The 17,260-nt window shown below is 47.4% G+C and overlaps 2 protein-coding genes across 2 annotated transcripts; both read left to right on the top strand.

Annotated features, from left to right (window-relative positions):
- Nucleotides 1-423: 423 nt before the first annotated feature.
- Nucleotides 424-5,064, top strand: LOC311218589 (keratin, type I cytoskeletal 19-like; the record flags this gene model as incomplete). The annotated part of the gene is made up of 8 exons (XM_084301322.1): nucleotides 424-912; nucleotides 1,781-1,863; nucleotides 2,430-2,586; nucleotides 3,010-3,171; nucleotides 3,615-3,740; nucleotides 3,875-4,101; nucleotides 4,577-4,707; nucleotides 5,039-5,064. 8 exons carry the CDS (start codon nucleotides 424-426, stop codon nucleotides 5,062-5,064), a joined length of 1,401 nt encoding a protein of 466 aa, XP_084157448.1.
- A 6,402-nt stretch (nucleotides 5,065-11,466) lies between these two features.
- On the top strand, nucleotides 11,467-16,816 carry LOC311218431 (keratin, type I cytoskeletal 9-like; the record flags this gene model as incomplete). The annotated part of the gene is made up of 8 exons (XM_084301114.1): nucleotides 11,467-12,183; nucleotides 12,792-12,874; nucleotides 13,472-13,628; nucleotides 14,039-14,200; nucleotides 14,696-14,821; nucleotides 15,015-15,241; nucleotides 15,824-16,143; nucleotides 16,653-16,816. The coding sequence occupies 8 exons, from the start codon at nucleotides 11,467-11,469 to the stop codon at nucleotides 16,814-16,816; spliced, it is 1,956 nt and encodes a 651-aa protein (XP_084157240.1).
- Nucleotides 16,817-17,260: the final 444 nt, after the last annotated feature.

Here is a 17,260-nt window from a genome sequence, read left to right as displayed (position 1 = left end):
ATAAGATGAAAATAAATTAATGAGAGATAAAGAGCTCTTTGATGCAATAACCTTTAATGATTTCTTCCTGGTATATAATTTAGGACAGTGTTTTTCCTGGCTTAATGTTGTAAAGTTTGCATCATAAACAAAAAGCTGATGATTCATAAAACATTATTGCTAATGTATTTTTGAAATAAGCAAGAGACATGTAAAGTATCTTCCTTGTCTATGGGGAATCTTGAAAGGAAACTTCCCTTTGAGAAATTATTCTTGGCACCAATGGCTGGAGTAGCCAGCCTTATGGGAAGAGGAGCCAGTGGTGACACCCACTGTGGAAGGTATAAATAGAGTTTCGTGGCAGCGGACAACTCGCAGTCTGATTCAATATCAAGCTGTGCAACTTGCTTTGGGCTTCTGCTTGCATTTCCAACTGCTGTCGCCATGAGTTGCAACATTAAGGAGACTATTACTGTGTCTAGCAAAGGCAGGAGCAGTGGTGGCAGCTGTATCATTGGTGGTGGTGGTGGAGCACGGATTTCTTCCTATGGGATAGGCAGTGGCAGAGGTTTTTCTGGAAGGAGCTACTGCGGTGGAGTGAATTATGGAGGGGGACTGAGTGTTGGTAGCTTGGCTGGTGGGAGCTATGGAGGTGGCAACTGCTATGGCAATGGCCTCGGGTTTGGCCTTGGAGGCGGTGTGGTTGTTGGTGGTCTTGGTGGCGACTGTTTGCTTTCATCCTGCGATGAGAAGGTGACCATGCAAAACCTCAACGATCGCCTGGCCTCCTATCTGGACAAGGTGAAGTGCTTGGAGAAGGAAAATGCTGAACTGGAATGCAGAATCAGAGAGTGGTATGCTACACAGGGCCTCTCCTGCGAGCCCCGGGACTACAGCTGCTATTACAAAGAAATTGAAGATCTTCAGAATCAGGTAACCCCATTTTTCAGTTGTTCCTGCCATCATTAAGGTTCATTTCTTAATTTGCATTTAGAACTTATTGCAATTCTTTAAGATATTTTTTACTGCTGTAAAATGTCTTTGCAAACATAAGTTGTAGCAATTTCCTCTGTGACATTGTTAAGGATGAGTGTGGACACATACTGAGAGGTGATATAGGTAGGATAATGCTCTTAAAAAGGAAAAAGGATGCCTTGTTACGCTGTGATTTGGCTGTATAGTTGAATATTACTGACTGTGCTCTGAGGAAATGCAGTGGTGTCAGCCCAGTAAGAAAAGCAAAGCAATGAGAACTGTAGAGCAAGAGGAAAACACACATAGCAGATGTATCAAATAAAGCATTATAAATGCTATGTGAAAAAAGCTGAGTATTTAAAATTGTCTGTTGATTGCAGTGGTGGCACACCTGACACTAGTATGTCCCCAGTGAAAGCTGTAGATGAGCTTTAGGCTTAAAAGTACCTTCTAACTCTCTTCCCTGAAAATCCTTAAGCTTGAAGTCAGGAACAAGCCAGCCTAAATGTCAGCTGAGCTTTGATATCTCAAGGAAGGTTCTTTATGCTCACCTCTTTGTGAAGCATCTTTGGAACTTTCCTTTCATACTTTGAGACTGGGAATTCCCCTCTCACTAACTCCCTACCTCTCTTCTTTACTGCCTGCTAGTCAAGGAGGCACAGCTACCTCCTGCAGCTGCTCTGCTCAAGGAACAAAGCAATTTAAGTAGAAAGGTGATGGAAAAAGGAAATTGTAAAGAGTTAATACTTAACTGTCCCCTAGATACACCTGTAGAGTACTGCAGCGGAGAGAAGGGAGCCATCTCTCATGCTCTGCTCTTTTCCAGATTGTCTGCGCAACCATTGATAACAACAAGATCATTCTGGACATTGATAACAGCAGGATGGCTGCTGATGACTTCCGTGTGAAGTGAGTGCCCCTCCGTGCCGATGCACCCCCTTGCCTCCTCCCTGCTCCTTCGCATCTCACTCGCGGCGTCCCAGCGCACCCCATGCAGAGGCTGAGGACAAGTCTCCTGCAACACCACGTTAGGGCAGGATGGAGTGATGAAAGGCATTTTGCTCCTGGTCCTCAGACATCCCATAATTAGTATTCTTGGGTAAAACATTGGGCAATGGTGTTTGGTGGTTAGGGCTTGGGACTGACACTGCAGGGAGTGGCCCTTAGTGGTATACTGGGAGCATTTCCATCACAGACCAGTGCAGATCGGGATCAACAAAGCAGAAATGCAGCTGGGTGAGCAATACCAAACACAGTGATATCAGAAGGGGGAGAAAGACATGGGGAAGAAGAGCTGGCACACAACAGACATCAAGTGCAGGGCAGAAATCAAACACAGTGCATCCAGCTTAGCCAGCAAAACGAAGTACGGAGCAGGCAGATGGGAAGAGGAGATCTTTGCAGAAGCTGAGTGGAAATGTTTCAGTTCTGATTTTCTTTTTCTTTTTTTTTTTGTTTCCTTTTGCACAAACCAGGTACGAGACGGAGCTGGCCCTTCGCCAGAGCGTGGAGGCTGACATTAACGGCCTGCGCCAAGTCCTGGATCAGCTCACTCTCTGCAGGTCTGACCTGGAGGCACAGCTGGAGTCGCTGCGGGAGGAGCTCTGCTGCCTGAAGAAGAACCACGAGGAGGTAGGCTCCTGCTCCTCTAGGAGCACCACAGCCCTGGCATAAAACATTTTGCCTACAAGAACGTGCTCTGAATGTAGAAGTAAAGAGGAGCCGATCCATACCACAGCTTTCCCATCAAACAGGTCTGGGGTTGAGACCTGCCTGCCTGCTGGGTGGTGCAGGAGCTCAGGCCGAGGCAGCTGCTCCTCTCTGGGACTGGCACTGGGAGAGCCAGAGGGGGTGAAAGTTGCTGCTGTCTGCAGTGGGTGAGAAAAGAGATTACCCAACAGATTTGTTGGGGAAAACACTTGCACCATCTCTCAGTGGTTCACAGCCACAGCTGGGAGGCACCCCAGGCAGGGAGAGATGTTCTCAGCCACCGAGCTCTGCTCTTCTGTGCTGTTTTAAAAGCCAAAATGTGTCTAATCTGGGTTGTATTTCCAGGAAATGAATTGTCTGAGGAAACAATCAACTGGAGATGTGAGTGTGGAGGTCAATGCCTGCCCTGGACCAGATCTCAGGCAAATCTTGGAGGATTTGAGATGCCAGTATGAAACACTGATAGCGCGCAACCGCAAGGAAGTTGAGGATTGGTACGAGTGCAAGGTAAGCGACACACGCCTGCTGTGAAACAAACTGATGAGCACATTTCAGAGCACGGGAGCATTTCAGAGAAAATAAGCAGTTGCCCTTTGCAATGAAGCCCAGGCTCAGCACTCATTTACACCCTGTGTTCTGCGGGAGACCCGGGCCTGTCTGACCAGTTTGCTATGCCCCATCTGGAACGGCAGCATTAACCACAAGGCCTTGTGGTGTGGTGTTGGAACTGAAATACCCCACATTTGGATTAAAGAGACTTAATAGCCATGAGGTTAATGCGATTTGTAAAAGAGCAAGCAGTTGAAGGCGGTGGTTAACGCCCAGTTCAGAGAACTCACCGTGCTCCCTTTTGGTTTTGCTAGCAGCTCACTGTGTTCTGCTTCAGTAAAAGAAGTCCAAATTACACAGATATACTCTGACGGTCTTTATTCTGGCTTGGTGTTTTGCAGATTGAGGAGGTGAATCGGGAGGTTATTACGAGCGGTCAGGAGGTCGAGACGTGCAACAACCAGGTCACCGAACTGAGACGCCAATTGCAAGCCCTGGAAATCGATCTGCAGGCTCAGCTCAGCCAGGTGGGTGGTGTGCTCTCTTACAGCTGTGTTTGGATACTGGTGAATAACTCTTTAATTTCTACACTGGAAATAATGAACTCCATGGTGACACCTAAATGAACCTTGTTTCTTTGTTTGGTTGTCCTGTTTACCAGAGGAATAATCTGGAATCCTCTCTGGCTGAGACTGAGTGCCAGTACAACACACTCCTCGGGGAGCTACAGAACCAGATCACGTGCGTGGAGCAGCAATTGGCTGAAATTAGGGCGGAAATAGAGTGCCAGAACCAGGAGTACAAGACCTTACTGGATGTCAAGTGCCGTTTGGAACAGGAGATTCAGACCTACCGCTGCTTGTTGGAAGGAGGACAGCAGGACCTTATGTACGTAAATCCCTGAACCTGTTAGAGAATAAAGGAAAATATCAAGGATCTGAATTATGGATTTGGAATCTGACACCACATTTGGCCCATCTTAATGTTTTCACTGAGATGATAAAGCTGTCTCATGAGCAGCCTTACTATGAAGTCTGAACTAAAAGTTACTCCTTGGGATCTGCAAAGCAGAGGAACCAAATCTTCCAGCCCTGTAGCTATTAGTGCTGTTAGCATTTGTCACCATCTCTGTTCTGTAATAAGATGGGTGAGAACTGTCAGAAGAAAATTAATTGCAGTGCTCTGCCATTTCCATGCCAAAAGGGGGCACAAATGCAAAGCAAAATGAAAAAAAAAGAGCACTGTGTAAAATACTCAGACATTTCTAACCCCTGTAAAGATGTAGTTTGACACTTTGTGCCCTCAGTAGTGTCCAGTAATGTTCTAAAACTGCCTATTTCTTTCACCAAATTTTTCCCACTAGTCACGGAGGAGGAATCGGAGTAGGAACTGGCGTAGGAGGAGGAGTCATTAGGACAAGCCACACCTATACTACAACCTCGTCTTCCCACTGCCAGCCGCAAGTCCCACCCTGCAAGACCGGAGACATACAGGGTAAGAGTCGGGTTTCCACAAGAAGAAAACATTTTTATTCCAGTCTGCTCCTTTGTAATAAGGCCAGGCAAAGCAAACTCCCAACTAAACACAATTATTTAGGGAATTTCTGGGTTTCCCTGGCTTGTCTGCTTAACAGAAACTTGCTTAACAAAGTCTGCTCCTGAAATAAGGGCCCTACACACAGAATCACAGAATATCCCGAGTTGGAAGGGACCCATAAGGATCATGGAGTCCAACTCCTGGCTGATTTTTGTTGTTATTTGAAAGATTTTGTCTCTGTCTGAATCAAAATAATGTTTCTCTCTCTCTTTTTTTTTTTCTTCTCCAGTGACCTGCAGGAGAATTTGTGATTGAGGATGCATGGACTAGAAGGTGACGTACAGAGAACCCCACAGACAAAACAGGAACACTCGCTGTTCCCTGCACGCCTCTGCGGAGGGAAAGTAGAAGTAATGGTGCGATGCTTTGCCGTGTATCTCAGGGGGCCTCTCGGGGGCCTCCCTTTTGTTTGTTCTGCTACTTCTGTTCTGTAATGCTGCAACCCCTAGAAGTTACTTGAGTTAGTCAGGATCACTACTGTACCTGCTGGTGAAAAACCTTCTCTAATAAAACTTTGCTTCTGCCTGATGCAATCAAGAAACCCGTGTCTGCAAACTGAGTTCCTTTAGCAAAGCAGGGGGCAGTCTGGGTGCAAACCACATCCCCGGCCAGCAGAAGCTGGGAAGCCACGCACAAGGGGCCCCAGAAATGGTTGGGATCTGCTCCACGGGGAGCAAAGCGGCTTTGGCAGCGGGAGCCAGAGAGCAGCCTCGTGAACTTTGCAGGGCTCGAGCAGCTCCTCCCGGGCAGCCCCTGCAGGCAGATCACAGAATCACAAAATGGTTTGGGTTGGAAATGACTTTAAATCTCATCTAACTCCGACCCTGCCGTGGCAGGGATGCCACCCACCAGATCAGGTTGGCCAAGGCCCATCCAGCCTGGCCTTAAGCCCCTCCAGGGATGGGGCAGCCACAGCCTGTGCCAGCGCCTCACACCCTCACAGTGCAGAATTCCTCCTAACGCCCGGTCTGAACGTATCCCCTTTACAACCAAAAGCCTGAAACGAGTGAAAAACCCGTGTGGGAAAAGCAGATGACCCCAAAGCCCATTTCATAGCCCAGACCAGCACAGCACAACCATGTCTCAGAGCTGGAGCTGTAGGAAAGATCTGGGGATCGCCAAGAAATGAAGAAATGAAGAATACAACATACTCGGAGCCCAAACCCAGCGAATTTCCCCAAAACAGCCCGGAGCTCGGCGACCCCTGGTGGCGCGGCCGGGGAGGAGCGGGCAGGAGCTGCGGGTACGCGCACACGGGCACGGGCACGAGCACACGGGGACGCGCAAGGCACGGCTCGGCACGGCTCGGCTCCGCCAGGTGTCAGCCGTTCGCTGCAGGAGGGCTGGGGCCGGTGCTGGTAGGCGATGAAATCAGGGTGCGATACCGGGAGATGAGGGAATTAACGCCCTGCGATACGCGAAGAGCCGCGTGGGGCGCTCGGGAAGGTGGGTGCTGGCCGGGATGTCCCCAGCACGCAGGAGGAGCTCGTCTGCAGATGTCCCCTGGTGTCCCCATGCATCCCCATAACATCCCCAGGTGTCCCCACAACATCCCCACGTGTCCCCATGTGTCCCCACAACATCCCCAGGTGTCCCCACACGTCCCCACAACATCCCCAGGTGTCCCCACGTGTCCCCACACATCGCTTCTCACTGCCAGGGTCATGGGTGAGGCTGGAGGCCACCAACGTGCAGCTCTGGGGGCTCGCAGTGGGTGCCCGAGCAGAGGTGTGCTGCGGGGATGCCGGTAGCCAAACACACAGACAGAAGCTCCCCTCCTGCTCCATTTAGCGGTCACATTCATGGCAAGCAAGGCTGACGTGGCCTGATTCTGAAAAACTGACTTGCAGGACACAACGCGGATTTTGTTCCTGCCTCTGAAGACCCCGGGTGCGTTCCCCTGCCTGGCCGTGCCCAGGACTGAAGCCACCCCGAAACTCGCTGCACCCATTTGCTGACACCCACGGATGTTTTTTCGGATGGTGCTGGGCTGTTTTGCAGCGTGTGGTGGCAGCCAGGCTCTCCGCAGGGTGGCAGAGCTGCAGCTCCGAGCCCTTGCCAAGGTCTTGCCAAAGAGGCAGCACCGAGCCGGCTGCGCAAAGGGCTGCTCAGACCCGAACTAACGAAGTCCCCGACAAAGGGTTCGTACAGTCCAAGTCCCTCTCACAGCCCTGACTCACCTAATTACTGCTCCTATCATAATCACCATCGTTCCAGTGGGTGGTGGAGCTTTTGAAGGTGCCCTTTACGGTTTCATCAGCGCTGGTTCCTGCAATACCGAATGAGTAACAGATCCAGAAGGCGGCACCCAGGAATTGGTTGTTTTCCTGCTGGAGAGCTGTTTGCTGGCTAGGATAGCGCAGACCCCAAACCAGGGGGCTGTGGGGTGGCTGTAGGGTGGGGAACACCCCGTGCTCGGGCTGCCAGTGGCACTGGGTGGGTGCCTTGTAGGCACAACGAGCCCCCCGGCCGCGCATCTCGGGGCGCAGGCAGGTGCCCAGGGCTACGCCCTGCGTTGCAGAACAGCACAGCAGAGGTGGGGCCTCGCTCCCCCACTTCAAAACAGGTATTTTAAAAACCTTCGTGTTTGTAGAAGTGTTTTGGCATGCAGGGAATGGCTGTACGAAGATGGGCTAGGTGGAATTTTTTGGAGCTCTGGGAAGGTGCTGCTTTGTTTTAGGAGATGTGGCCAGAAATAAACACAAGCAGAAGCAGAACGAACGACGCATTCTGTGTACTGTGCCACTAAGTAATGCTAAAAATATTTGAAGATGCTCCTTCTGGGTTCGTGGCAGCTGTACAAACTGCTGTGGGAACAACACGATATTCTTCTCAGCCATCAATCTCACTGTTAGGACAAGAATGGGACAGTTTTTTTGTTTGTTTGTTTGTTTTTTACACAACAATTTCTAATACAAAAATTAACTTAGAGAAAATGAAATTTTTGCTAGAAATAGTTAGTACTGACATTTTGAACCTCCAAAATTCGGGTGGGAATTGCTGCCAGGCACCACCAGCTGTGTTTGTGGGAACAACAGATTTCAAAGCACTCTGTGCCCTCATTACAGAGGAAAAAACCTGGGACTCGTTAGGTAGCAATTACCTTTTGTTTGCAACTCTCAACTGATGCACTTTTAAAATAATAAGCACCATCAAGCCCTAATACAATTCAACCAACCCAAATCAGTTTTTCTCAGATTTTCCAGTTTTTAAACATTTGGATTTTACTGAGATGAGAACAAAATCTCGCCATATGCATTGTAATGGAGAGGAGAGCAGCTCCATGCTGATCCGCAGTGGAAGAGCAGTGTCCCTCCTCAGAACGAGGACCACGTGCTGCCTCCAACCGCGTCATACTGCAGGGACTGGGTTTCTTCTTCACTATGGAGAAATATCATCCCCTGGAATTACCTGGTGTTAATAAAATTGCTTGATGATTATATAATGGGAGTTAGTTTATAATGTATAATTAAGTGAGTGAGTCACGTTCCCCAGATAGATCTTCCACGGTTTTTCTCTATAGGAACACAAGCAAAATGACTTCTGACAGATCTGGCCAGAGGTAGGAAGGACTGAAAAGGATTCATCACACAGAAACAGCCACAGGTGGGCACTGGTGCAGTTGTACCCCACAGATGTGCTCAGCAGCCTCAGTGCCTTCTCCCAAACCCCAAAGCAGGCTGTGAGCACAGAAAAGGCGGTGCCACGGGAGCAGGCAGGACCTTCCATGTGCTAAGCCCATCCTCCAGGTGGCCACGGTGGCTTTTCCAGCCCTTATTCCTGCCCCTGCACCCCAGAGGAAGGAGACTCCCTTCCTTCTCTGCTGGCAGCCAGGACACATCTGCCCTGCTGCACAGCACGCAGCCACCCTGCAGTCTGGGTGTACTGGGTGAGCCTTTCAGGCTTAAATAGTCCACCAACCTCTTCTGGGCAGCAGCTCGTAACGTTTCCATCACAGGGAAAGGGAGGAAACCTCATTGCAAGCAGCTGTGGTGTCATCTGCCCTCAAAGCATCCTCCTCCTCCTCCACCCTCTTCCATTTCGGCTATGCCCTGAAGCATGTCAGTCAATGCACAAGGGCAGCTTGTCCTGAATGCCACGAAACTCTCGGCTCTGAGGGTACGTTGTGACTGTATGTTTTCTCCATTAGCTATGCTCAGTGCCAAAAACAATATTCTGTTTCAAAACAAGGCCCATGTTTTAAATCTCAGCTTACAGTTCAGTCCACGCCTCTTTTCCTATAGCGGTGTGGGAGGCACAGGCATCACAGCTTCTCTGGTAGCACTTATTTAGCACTTATTTCTGTATTTTGCAGAAGACATTGTCTAAAATCCTCTGATTGGCTCAGTATGCTTGCAGATGCCTGGACAGTCGTATGAGACATAACTGCAGAGGTAACTACCATCTCATAAAAGAGCTGGTGGAAAGGACTTCCATCCCACAGCCAATCTGAAATAAAACATTCCTTTCAGGAACCGTTTGCTCCATAACATCTCTCTGATCCCAATGAGTGCAGACACACAGAACCCATCAGGCTTCATGAGTTTTAAGGAGCCAGTCATCACTCTGGAGGTATGATACATTCAGGGGGGAAAGTGGCACCGTGTCTTCCTTTCACTAACTAATCATCGAGCTGTGCCCAAGGATACTCACTGATGCTCAAACAAAGCAAACGTGCTCTGCTTGGGAACGGAAGACACAGAGCTTAGTCTAACCAAAAGGAATAACTAATACAACAGACGCAGTAAGCATCCTTCCAATAAATAAATAAATAAGCCTCTCCCTTCTGCAGAATTACACAGAACAACCCAACAATGTTCTTATAACACAGATGTCAGCGACTGGAAGCCAACAGGCAGAAGGTAACCCCACAGCTCCATGTGCCAAAGCAGCTGTTAGGACAGGAGACAGACGCATGAGCTTCAAGAGACAAGGATTTCTCACCAGAACAAGCTAAAATTATCATCACTGAGACTCCACCAAGTTTTGCAGTGAACCATTTCAGTTTCCCCAGGCCGCAGAAGGCCTGGCTTCCTGGGACATTTCATGACACGGAGCGGGAGCTGAAACTTTAGGTGTGCCCAACCGTGTGGGTGAGGGTGTGCTGGGAGGGGTGTTTATAAAAAGATGTTTCCACAAACACTTGCTATGAGCCCATAACAACCAAACCTCCAAATTAGCAACAATCAACATCACAAAGGCTTAATGAGGAAAAAATAAAACAGCCAATCAATAGGGGAAGTTGGACATCACCCAACTAGTTCAGCCTACACGGTGCCAGCTAACAGAGCATTGACATTACCATTTGTATCTTTCATTCATTCCGTGCTTCTAGTCCATGTTTCTATTTGTTTTATGCTCCATCAGTTGAGCATCCTGTCATTATCAGAACTCCAACTCACAATTTATTTGTTTTTTTGTTATATCCACATTAATTTTTAGTAGTATCTTCCACGCTGTCACTACTCTTCAGAAATCCCAGGGCAAAATGGAAGTTTACAAAACCTTCTCTGTACACGATGCATACACCATCAGAGTAAGACCGAGGTACTGTACGTGACCGCCTTTTCCCAATAAAATCCCAGCCCGCATATACTCAGGTAATGCAGCGCAGGTGTTCCTGTGCATTAACCTCCTCCTACAGGGGGGAGGATGTTTGGACGTGTGCTGAGACAGGTAAACATCCTGGCTGAAACTCTGCAATCCCTCCAGCAGCGGGGACACATCCTCACTGCTCGTCTCTCACCTTCACCGATGTGCCAAGAGAAACCAGCCCAGAGCCAGGATGCTTCCCCCGGTCCCTCAACTGTGCTGTAACCTCAGTTGGTCTGAGCAAATATTTCCTGCAACAAGCCACCACATTTTTCTTCCTTGCAGTTTTACACAGAGATATTTTCAAGTTGTTGACATAAAATTTTACATAATAAGCTGTTTTTAAAACATAACTGCAGCTGGATGTTTGGGACAAACTGCTGATGTACCATATTTGACAATGTTCACTAAGTTTTTAGGAGAAATTAAGAAGTCTCAGTGGTTCAAGTGTACCTAGAAAATACATCCTGTGATCTTTTCAAAAAGCATAAAGCGACAAAAGACTAAAAATAAGGAGCACGTGGCATAAGATACCCATAAACCAGAATGTAGCAAGATATTGCCTGCGTATAAAGAATTAGCTGGGATTCCTTGACACATAACTGAAAGGGGAAAGAGCATGAGGAATGACCACGTTAGAAGAGAGATGGCAACATTCATCACTGTCTCATGCTGTGACAGTTTATTGTTGTGCTGAAGGAGATGCAAATGGGACGAGGTGAGTGGGATGAGTTTAACTCTGATTACTGTAAGTCAGTGGACTAGATCACTGAAAATATCTGCCTAATTCAGAGCCACCCAATAGAAATTACATGTTTTGTATTAACAAACAAACGGTCAGGAACACTCTGAGTATGGGCTAAGCTTCCTGACACTGTCAAACATCTCCCTTTGGCAAATTACTCTTGGCATAAAAGCCACGGCTTGCGAATACACATGGCAAGGTACTCCCTTCGCTGGTGACACCCACTGTCTCAGGTATAAATTCAGACCAGGCAGGGGAGGACTCGGAGCTATGATTCCAGAACAACTGTAAAACCAGCTGAATCCTTCCCTGCTGCCACTATGAGCTGTGGCTCCAAGCAGACCTCTAGAAGCTGCCACCGAGGGAGCAGCGGTGGCGGCGCGAGCGGCGGCGGTGGCGGAGGGGGCAGCACGTATTCCTCTGCCTCCTCACGAAGATACACCGCTAGGACAAGCGGTGGCGGCAGGTTTTCTGGTGGCAGTTGTGGTGGAGGAAGCTCCAGAAGCTGCTACGGGGGGGCAGTGAGTGGTGGGAGCTATGGAAGGATCAGGCACTGCAGTTACGGAGGGGGAATGAGCGGCGGTAGCTGCAGAGGAGGAGGTGGGGGCGGATATTTTGGAGGGGGAATGAGTGGTGGCAGCTACGGAGGGATGAGCGGTGGTGGCTACGGAGGAGGAATGCGCCGTGGCAGCATGGGAGGATGCTTCGGATCAGCCAGGAGCGGGTTTGGTGGTGGTTACGGAGGAAGCTTTGGTGGAGGTGCTGCTGGTTTCAGCAGTGGCAGCTTTGGCGGCGGTGGCAGCTTTGGCGGAGGTGGCTTTGGTGGAGGGAGCATGGGAATTCTGTCCAACGACGAAAAGCTGACCATGCAGAACCTTAACGACCGCCTGGCTTCCTACCTGGACACGGTCAGAAGTTTGGAAAAGGAAAATGCTCAGCTTGAGCAGTTAATCAGGGAGTGGTACCAGAAGCAAGGCCCTACTGGCAGAAAGGATTACAGTCACTACTACGGGGAAATCGAAGACCTTCAAAATCAGGTAGGGTGTTCTTCATCACAGAAGCTTAAGAAGCATCAGACGGACCTCTGCGATTGAGAAAAATCTTTGAGGCAGCCAGTGTGGATATTTTACATTCACTAAGTGTCTCCCTGCAAGTACCTCGTGTGCTTGAAACTCTGCCTTCTGTGCATGCCTCCAACTCTCTCCAGCCCAAAGTGGAGAAACAATGCACACCCCTACAGACATCCCAGTCCGTTGGCAGTGAGTGCAGGCTCTCAGCTGCCTGCAGTGGGTTTTAGAGCCTAGGAAAAACAGCAACAATTACCTTGCAGGGTGTGCAGTGTCTGACATTTGAGTACAGCCCCAGGCCCGTGGGCACAGCAGGTGAGCCACAGTTGCTGTGATGGCTCCAAGCCTCTTGGTTGGACTCCTCACTCCCCTCTTGCATTCCCCAAGTAGTTTTTTTTGCAGTTCTGATGCTGTTTTTATAATGGTACCTCTTCATTTTACACCGTAGATGACCTTTCTAGGCCCTTCTATGTAGGAAACGTTCAGACACCTGGGACATCCCATTCCTATGTGTGTCTCTTGTGCACACCTTAGAGATTCACAGGGAAAATTGTCCTCACTACTGTCTTCTCTTCTAGCTTGTGACTGCGGCTGTGGAAACCAACAGGATACTTTTGGACCTGGATAACACAAGGATGACTGCAGAAGACTTCAGGATAAAGTAAATACTTATTTCTCTTTTCCAGGCTCTGACTTCCTCCCTCCTTCTTGCCCCAACCTTCTCTCAGAAACTTATTCAACACAGAAATCAATCCACAGAGCCTAGGGTTCCTGCTGGCTCCATGACAGCACATGTGAAATAATCTGTAAGACATCAAAACTCTCATTACTTCTGTAACAGTCTTCAATGGTAATACTTCCTATGACTGTGGAAGCAAAGAATGATTTTTTTTTTAAACGTGTGCTTAGGGGAAAGCTTTAAAAAAGCTTTATTTTTAAGGGTAGAAAAATTGTGACTATCTCTCACTGAAGGTCAAATGAAACAGACACAAGAAACCTACACAAAATCTACAGAAAGAGAAAAGACGAAATAGACTACAGAATACATTTTCATATTAAAGTTTAATATTAACATTAAACTTTAAGTAAGAGCTTTCATAATTCTGCTGGTTGAGAGATGCTGTTTGCTACAGAGTACAGGCACAAAAGCGGGCACTGAGACACTGAAATACATTGTCTTTTTTGTAAATAAAGTCAGCAGGAGAAGGACTGAGAGCCCAAGACTAGGGCTGACGTTTCTGCCTTTTCCTTGGTGCAGGTATGAGACCGAGTATGGTCTCCGGCAGAACGTGGAGGCTGACATCAACACCCTGCGACCCTTGTTGGATAATCTGACTCTGAGCAGGTCTGACCTGGAGATGCAATTTGAGTCCCTGAAGGAGGAGATGATTGGCCTCAAGAAGAACCATGAGGAGGTGAGAGCCAGATCCTACCTCAAACTGGAGGGGAAAACAAGAACACTTCCAATACTAGAAATATAGGCTTCCCAGGTGACATCTGATGCACCAAGGAGCCTTCCCTGCCCCCCTAATGTGCAGCAGCTCAGCAAGGGGCAGCCTGAGACAGCCTCAGTGCCAGGCCCGGGCTCTTCCAGGGCATCTCTTAGCACAGGTCCCCTCCATAAGCAGTGTCTGGGAAGTCAAGGCTGAATAATTGCAACAAGAAAACAAAAACAAAAACAAAAACAAAACATACAGATACGTATGTTGTTGAAAGGCTCCAGGATGGTTTATGACTTCAAAGGAAGTTAAATGACTCCAAAACTCTTTCACAATGTAATTTCTCCTCTTTGTTTGTTTGCCTTGGGCCTGGGTTTTCTCTGCAGGAAATCAAATCACTGCAAACCCAATCTGGTGGTGATGTGAATGTGGAGGTCAATGCTGCTCCAGGAGAGGATCTGCTGAAGAAACTGAACGATATGAGACAAGAATATGAGCATATTATTCAGAAAAACCGTGAAGAGGTTGAAAGGTGGTATGAGAGCAAGGTAAATGATGAGCACTGAAAGTTTAAAAAAGTAATTGTCCTAAGTCATGCTGATCTGATCTGTCCCCGCAGTAAGGAAGCAGGTTTTCTTGATTTATTTCATTACAAATATAGTCAGAAGCATCTAGAATTCACATAGATTTTCCTTAGTTTATATAAGTAGAAATCAGTACAATGGAATGAAAACTTACTATTTCTCATGGAATCATAGAATATCCTGAATTGGAAGGGACCCACAAAGATCACTGAGTCCATGTTTCTCTCTAACAAAAGTGGGTTAGGTGTCTTATCTGCATCCCAGAAAGATTAAGGTTTGAATGTTCATATTAGAAAAGCAAAATAACACCAACTTTTGGTAAGAACTTCCTGTAGATGAATGATACCCCGAATGCCAGTTATTCAATTGCTTTTAGGATAAAAATAGTAGAATCCCTCTGAGGGGTGACATATTATAGGTAAACCTAAAAAACTCCAAGCCTGTATGTTCATTTTTCAGATGGAGGAAGTGAGTCAACAAGTCCACTCAAGTGGTCAGGAACTGGAATCAAGCACCCAGCAGATCTCTGCGCTGAGACGTGACTATCAGAGCCTGGAAATCGAGCTGCAGTCTCAGCTCAGCATGGTATGCAACGATTGCTCCTGGTCCTCTGAAATGCGAGTTGCTGGAATCACAGGAGATACAGCTATCTGGAGCTATAGCTAGACTCTACACGTAAAGAATAAGACACCATCAAAGATTTTTCTCATTTTGGGCATAAGGAAGGGCTCATCTTGCCACAGCCCTGTACTCACTGTACTTTTTCTTCCGTTCTCAGGTACGGTCTTTGCAATCCAACCTGGAAGACACGGAACGTCGCTACAACATGCAGCTGCAGCAGATCCAGAGCATGATCAGCCCCTTGGAGGAGGAGCTGGCCAGCATCCGCTGCGAGATGGAGAGCCAGAACGAAGAGTACAAGATGCTGCTGGGCATCAAGACCCGCCTGGAGCAGGAGATCGCTCAGTACCGGGCACTGCTGCAGGAGGGACAGCATGGCATCGGGTAATCCAGATTAATTAACATACCTCTGCCAACAGGTGGAGATGACAGTAATAAGAGATGATAGTAATAATATTTATATTAGGAACCAGTGCAACTGATTCATCGTCAGGATATTTACTACAACCACAAGAATTCATACTGAATCTACAGCTTAGCTGGCAGTGCACAAAGCTGTATTATTCTATACTTATTGTGAACTGGACAAAAACATGTAGAAAAGTTTTTAAAACTATCATTTGCCTTCTGTTCCACTAAGTCCAATCAGGAACTATGAAGTTATGTATGAAAATGAAAGAGAAGCAAGAGAATAACTGTACTTTCTAAATACTCGAAGTACAAATTTTTGACTCTTGAAAGACAGCCAAAGCCATTCATTCTCTTTCTTTTTCTTCCTCTGTGCAGATCAGTTGATTTGTTCTTACTTAGGAATGTTCAAAACCCGTTCTCTAGAACACATTTCACATGGTAGTGCTTTCTCAACCATAGAGAAAAGTCCCAAAGTGGCCTTGATAAAGTCACGAGGATGCCGCACCTCAGTCCTGCTGCAATAAATTTTGTGTGTGTGTTGTTCCTTTCTTACAGCTCCTCGCAGGGAGGAGGTGGTGGTGGCGGATCCTCAGGAGGAGGTGGCCACGGAGGAATTAGCTGGTCTTCTGGGAGAGGAAGCAGTGGAGGAGGAAGCAGTTGGTCCTCAGGTGGAGGAAGCAGTGGAGGAAGAACTGGAGGATCCTGCGGAAAAGCTTCTGGAGGCGGCGGAGGAGGGAGTGGAGGAGGAGCTGGAGGGGGAGGCTGTGGAAGAACTTCAGGTGGAGGAGGTGGCGGTGGAGGAGGAGGGGGAAAATCCTGCCTCTCCCACTCATCATCTTCCCACTCCCACTCTGGCAGATCTTGTGAAAGCCAAGGTAAGAACTGGAATAAAAGCATACATCCTTCCATTAACTTCTCCCTCGAAATAGCAGTGAAGGGTTTGACAACTTCCTTCCACATTTGGAAACCTGGAGACATTTTTGCTGTTTCTGTCACCATCATGTTTTAAGTTCACTCCGACATTTGTTCTTAAACAGTAACACAATGAACACGGTGGCATTTTCACAAGCGACTCAAGTGTAAAGGATGTTATGAAGAGCTTCATCAGAGGATGTGTAGGAGGAAATAAAGGAGGAAAAGGAAAACTAAAGCCCAACTGAAAGCATACAGGGAACCAGAGAAGTCAGTAGTATCAGAATGAAGCCAAATGTTAGAAATGTAATGGGTATTAAGGGAGCAATATGATTAAAGCAGAGTGAAGTAGCTGCAACACTCATCACATTTAAAATAAAAGGAGCATTAGCTGCCAAAATCCTAAAGCAGCAAAAGATGAGGAGTGACCAAAAGGTCTGTTCCGTATCTGATTTCATGGCTGTGGTTCCAGGAGGTGCTGAAAACCTGAAGCTCTGCCTGGAAGGGAATAGAACACTGGAGAGAGGAGCAACAATGGAGGAAGTGTCCGAGGCCATAAAAACTATAAGATCAGGTAAGGATTCTGGTCCTGACAGCATCTCAAACAAATGCCTGAAAACACTGAAAATGAGCTGAAGGTCATAATTTTTAGAAAGCTTTGATCAAACTTCCTACCTGACTTGCAGCAGTCCTGTGTGTGCTAATGTTTGGTAGGCAAAATTAAAATATATGACATGCCATCTTACTTTAATTTTTAAAGAATTGGTGTAAATACCCCAACAAACAAATACAGATTCTAAGTCCATCTGTATTAGATTTATACTGCTACAGCTGCTCTAAATTTAAAGTGACTCCTGATTTACGTTTACAGAGGGGAGAGTAGAAGCAGTTCCACATATTCAATGACAAAGCTGCAGATGAGCATGTATGGACAAATATGAAGCCTGACACTGGGAAAAATCTAGTCCACTGAGAACTGCCCAGCCTTTAATTACGAAGTAACAAAAAGATTAAAAATCCTGAATGAGATAACATTTCCTGCTTTCCTTCTTCTTTCCACAGGCAGTTTTAGGAAGTCTG

The sequence above is a fragment of the Netta rufina genome (assembly GCF_964035555.1).
Source record: "Netta rufina genome assembly, chromosome: 24".
NCBI classification, from domain to species: domain Eukaryota; kingdom Metazoa; phylum Chordata; class Aves; order Anseriformes; family Anatidae; genus Netta; species Netta rufina.
The sequence above is the reverse complement of the archived record's forward strand: the minus strand, read 5'-3'. Positions and strand labels throughout refer to the sequence as shown.